The sequence below is a fragment of the Ischnura elegans genome, chromosome 7, assembly GCF_921293095.1.
Source record: "Ischnura elegans chromosome 7, ioIscEleg1.1, whole genome shotgun sequence".
Classification (NCBI taxonomy): Eukaryota; Metazoa; Arthropoda; class Insecta; order Odonata; family Coenagrionidae; genus Ischnura; species Ischnura elegans.
In genome coordinates, this window is record NC_060252.1 from 55,481,604 (window position 1) to 55,487,630 (window position 6,027).

Below are 6,027 nucleotides of genomic sequence, written 5' to 3' on the forward strand. Positions count from 1 at the left end.
TTTCAGTATTATCCTGTTTCCCATAAAAATTGAGATTACATATTTGCTGGTAAACCACAGCCACTATTTAAACATTCCTTTACCTGTCTCTCAAGTGACCTTCCATGGCAATGAACGGTAACTAATAATGGCCTTCCATTCAGCATTTAAATAGAAAGCAATTCTATTCCTTCATGCATAATAATCATTTCTATCTTGCCAGTGTATAACGCACAGTACCGAAATGGCAAGAAAAAAAAGAGCATTAAATAGTCACTTGAGGTTAATCAAATACCTCATTACTAAAGCCAACTTTGAAGAAAACTCCTTCCCAAAATTCTCCAGGCTTTTGGAGGCAATTATTGATATTATGAATTAGTGAATTTAATGCACAAGTGAACAACATGGTTACATTCAATAGGATATCAGAGTAATAAAATTACAAAGATTATATCATTAAGAAGACCAAATTCCAACTATCTTGTCCAACATACAAAGGTCTCAGATGAATTACTGTTCAATCACATGTACTATGTACTTACCTAACAGAAAATTAGTAAACACAATCAATAGTAACAACTTAACCAAACACATAAAAAAGGAATTAGACACACGAATAAGGGCCCTAAAATATTTCTAATGTAAAAAAGAGCACCGATCAGTGGCGGCGCGTGCGTATACGCATGTTAGCAAGTGCACACCCAAAGATGAATAAATTATAAAAGAAAACTATTCCTTTGCAACGCGAAGGATAAAAATACTGTCTGCATATGCAAGAAACATGAGCCTCCGAACGCTACAGCTATCTCCTTTTCGAATTCACCGCTCTACAAGTGTGCGATCCCGTGGCGTCATGCCGGGCGCATTTTCGGTCTGTGCGATCGCTTGAGGGTGCTCTGGCGGGACGAGGTAAGCGGGGGGGTATGTGCTGTTCAAAGGGGCGATGGGAGCAGACTCAAAACCATGCGAATGCGCACGCGCATGTTTTTGGTGACTGACTAGCAGGTAGTGTAGTGGTGTAGCCGCCACCTACACTACCTGCGCCCAGGATCCTAGTCCGTCTACAGAGCCATCTGTATGGCCGTTTTCTACACTACTTCCTCATATGGTGTAAGGAAAAGAGAATGAATTTCAACTTCCGTCACTTGTAGAGGTGTGTTGAGAAGGTTGAGAATAATTGTTTTCACACATGCTAATATTATTTCTGTTCATGCAATTTTAAGGGTAGAGTGTACCAGTGATATGTTTTGCTTGCTATGTATTCTATTACGACGAAATATGATGCTCATGGATTAGCATTAATATAATATAATTAAGTCATCCTATATCTGCTCTAATGCACACCCTAGATAAATTACCACCAGCCGCCACTGGCACCGATATCAACAATTGTACTATTAATACATTCATAATCCAAGACATTCAAAAACAAAAACATTTAGCTAGGGGAAACAGACATAGCAGTAATTTAAATTTAAAAAATTGAATTTCACTAATATTGAAGCATTCGCTCTAACTAAAAATGAAGAATGGTTATTAAAATTAGCACTGCTTTCCACCTGATTAATTAGGCATGCTATACAATACCTATATTTTGATCTTTGCTGTCCAATAAACCATTGATAGAACTAGCTCCCACAGACTTATTCTAATGGGGAACTTGCATGAATTTTTTTTATTTCACAGGCGGATAGAAAATTATTTTCTGAATACAACAAAGAAAACCGCATGTATATCTGAGTTTTCCTTCGCGAGATATTTAATGATAAATATTACGAATTTTAAAGCGCGGGAAAAACTACCTCACCCCCCAAGCCACTGCCGACGAAGCCTCGATGACGTCAAAGGTGCCTAAACATCACGCGAAGCTATTGTTGTGATTGTTTATTATAGTTGCCAGCAGTTGTGAGAGCTTCGTTTGTTAGACGTGTTGATTATTTTATATTTAAAGATAAATATCCGACGATAGAGGCTTGGAAGCCCTCATATTTTGCATTATTTATAATATTAATATCTGAGTACGGGCATAAAATATAAAACTGGAGCAGTTAAACCAAAAATTATATAATACCTAAATAACATCGTGGTAGGAGTCTGAGCCACGGCCATTGGAAGGGGGATACGTTAATTGTAAGTTGATGTTATCGACGGCATATCATTCATTTAAGTATGCAATTAGAAGGATTTTGATGTTTACTGATGTCCGCTTAGCTTTTATATACAATAACTTCATCCGTTTATTCGTAGGTACCGGAGAATTCGTCGTTTAGGACTATCTGTGCTTGTATTATGGGGTGAATTCCAGTCAATGCAACTTTTGCTCGCTGATTGGAGACATCTAGGAACATTTTTGTGCCAAAATAGTGTTATTTTCAACGTGACGTCTCCGGTTAAGCTACTGATAATAATCACAGTGCCAGTGGTTGTAATGCACAAAGTTTGACAAGGTTGAAAAATATCGGCCAAGAGTTATCAGTGTTCCATCGTGATTGAATTGTAAAAAGTGCTATTACGCTATCGATAAATGTCTAACAGTAGTGTAAAAATTGTCAGTGGCGTGCTAATCACCGTTGTTCACCGTAGATATGACATTTCACGATCACGCTATTGAAATAAAAACTGTGTGTTAAGTTTGTTATTCCATTATTTCAACGAATAGTAGTGAGAAAAGTCACCTGTGTCACTTGTGTGGGCTAATTTAAGGGTTTAAATCAGTAAATAAATAGTTGTATTCATCATAACGAGTTCTGTTATTGTAAGTTGTACGTGATGAATATAAGAATGTGACAGTGACATCCAGTTTTTGATAAGAGTATTTGCCTATTTCCCGCTATATTTTTATGGTATATGCTAGTATTTTGTTTATGGATTTACCTATATTATTGAAATAGGTTGTAGCTTGTGTGTGTGTTGGCAGCGGAACCGATCGCGATCTCACATGTGGATTGTGTGCAGACTGTTTTGCTGTGCATTCGTACCGTAGGACGGATAGGACTACCTTCTCCGCTAATCCGGCGTTGCCAAATTCAACAGCACAGCTTACTCTAATGTCAACAGCACAGCTTACGATCGTTATCCTCCAGTATTACAAGTTTCTTTTACAACTCGATTTGCCGCCAACATATAGCAATAATTTGTCTTAACAAATTCCATGAGGGTCATGGCATCAATTTTTGGTGTCCTAAAAAAAGGCTGGTGTCCTAACATCCTATGCCACACGCCTTATAGGCGGCTTGCGGGATATTATGTAGACGTAGATGAATTTCAGGTGTACTATTCGAACGAGTGGCAACGTTATCATCCATTTTTCTGATAACTAAAACACGAAGTGAAACGCTTGTACTTCATCATCCCGATGCCGCACTATTAATATCCCAAGTAATAATCTAGGCACAATAGCAATAGGAAAACTTGCCCAAGAATAACAGAACAAAATTAAGTGACGATTAGCGGCTAAATACTCCCTCAAAACAAATTTTACTCCAAGCGCTCAGCGTATTTCCCTACTCCCCACGGTTGTTTAGGCACCTATGACGTCACGCCTGGCCTCGGCAACGCTCGGGTGTCTTCGCGCAGTGGTCGGCTCAGAGAAATTTTTCTCGATTTTAAATGCAATTTTTTTATTTCTTTTGATGTTGAATGGAGAAACTGAAGGTATTTTTGCGAGCTAATGTATCCATTTGACTTATTCAAAATAGTTTTTAGAGCAATCTACGACCCATGCAAGTTCCTCATTAGACATTGAAGAAATAACAGTCTCCTGCAGGAGCTTACCATCACATGCCATTATCACTAAAGTTATTCAAGGGTGGTTCCTCATCTCCCCCTACACTCAAGTACACCACATTTTCTTGCCTTCGCCTAAGAATTTAGATGGCTAGCTCACTTCTATTCATTAAAAATAATTATAAAACAGCAATGGTATACATGTGATAACATTTCTCCTTATTCCCCACAAAGTATCACATTACACTAAAGCTAAAAACATCACATGCGTATAATGTATGTACCATTGTATTTCATTCAATAAATTACCAATCATCATTTATTTTAACATATGATAGGAAAACCTTAAGGGTATTTTCATGGGCATACCCAGGATCAAAACTAGGGGGGAGGCAGGCGATGGGCGTTCAATTTGTAACATTTTAGAACAGTAAAGTTTAATGAAACCAAAATTCTAAGAAAATTTGATAGCTCTTTATTATTTTATGAAATTATTTGCTTGAAAAAATAATGATTTATATTTTAGTTTTATGTCTTGAACTGATATAATTTTTTTTAAAGAAATTTTTTTCAAAACTTTCGTTTAGAAATACATTTATTTCTGCTTTTAGGGGGGGGGGGCGGCTACACTCCCCTGCCCCCTGCTGGGTATGCCCTTGGGTATTTTAAGAAGAAAGGCATTCTCCACAAAATGCAAAACAAGAAAACAAATTTTATAATGGTACGCTTGTTTTCGTTTCAGGGCAATATCAGCGAGGGAGACCTTCAAGAAGGCGACTTTATGGAAAACGTGAACTATCAGATCCATCTTCTGTGGATGACAGTTATGGTGAGGAAGAAGCCTTGATAAATGAGCCAGAGATAGAGAATACAGGATCTAGAAAGAAGCGGGAAGAACCACTGAAGCAAGTTGTTTCGATAACTCTGGGTGTGCGTGGTTTGATGGTAGGATCCAATGAAAGGCAAGAATCGAGGGCCAAACGAGACATCAGCAATGAACATCACAATGAGAGGCAAATCACGAATGAAAATGTTGAAGAACTAATAAGCAGTAACCTTATAGGTGGAGTAATTTTTGCATCAGCACTCGTTTTAGGAATTGTGGTTTTAATAGCTCGAATGAAATATTCCAACAGCACAAAGAATGGACTAGCAAATGAACAAACAGCGAAAAGTTCTACGATTCGAGTGTGAAGAGAAAAACCTATGAAAAGATGCAAACAAGCACTGCTACAAAATCCTAACATGGATAAAACTTGATGTTGCAAAACATTGAACTGAATTTACAAAATGCTTCAAATTAAAGCACATGAACAAAAGTATGTGTGATAAAAAGATCATAAGTTTTTTTATGGATTCTTTATGTGAATTTTTCTTATCAACCACACTTTGGCTTATGATTTATTGTTTACAATTTTTTGGTTGATTTTTTTTATAAGAACATTAAAATTTCTCATATTTTTGTACATACACACCAGTAACTTTATTTCCCACCAATCGATTGCATGATTACTTCCAGGATAAAAAATAATTGGCAAGTTTTCGTGAGATCATATTGGGATTTCCAGAATTCGAAATACATGGTTGTATAATTTCAATGTTTCAATGGACAACTCATCCAACATTCAATTACCCTAATGATGATGGACCAGTCACTGTTGAAACATTGTTGATATCCATCGATTTAAACTACTGGAAATTCCGAGAAGACATCCCACAAAAAATTCACTAGGAAAGAATTACATCCAGATTGGCAAGTGGCTTGGAGTAAGTACCAAAGGTTGCTTATCTAATATAGCACATACGAAAACCAACCAAACGAATTCAACCAACTAATTGAAAATTGTGAAAAATCTTCCTCCATCACAGAGCTCATCGATTATTGCCAAAAGAAAAATGAAGATGAGCACGATTACCCAAGCTACAACAAAAGCTTTAATCTCCACATTTAACCCTTCCCAAGAAGCAATCAATATCCCAACAACATCCAGACAACATTGCCGCAGTTAACATATGACATCCCTGCAATATCCATGTTAATCCAATTAACATTGTTTTGATATCAGTCAAATATCCAATGGACCCGACGAACAATGTTGCAGCAATGTCCAATAGTGGACAGGGAGGTCCTTAATACAACATCTATCAGATATCTTCACAACATCTAATGAGTAGATAATGGGCGTGCTTATTTGGTAATCCCCAGACATATAAACAAAACACTTGTGCTCTTCAATTCTATACTAAACATATGCTACCTATGGATACTGTAAGGAATAGCCATTTTTTAATATCATGGATATTACAACTTGGATATCTATA

General features: G+C 36.9%; 1 protein-coding gene across 1 annotated transcript in view; it reads left to right on the forward strand.

Annotated features, from left to right (window-relative positions):
* LOC124162230 (mucin-2-like) overlaps positions 1 to 5,177 on the forward strand; it is a 51,465-nt gene extending 46,288 nt beyond the window's left edge. The window contains exon 10 of the mRNA XM_046538689.1: positions 4,448 to 5,177. Within this exon, the coding sequence (XP_046394645.1) occupies positions 4,448 to 4,899 (452 nt within the window). The 3' untranslated portion in view covers positions 4,900 to 5,177. The remainder of the gene's footprint in view (positions 1 to 4,447) is intronic.
* Positions 5,178 to 6,027: the final 850 nt, after the last annotated feature.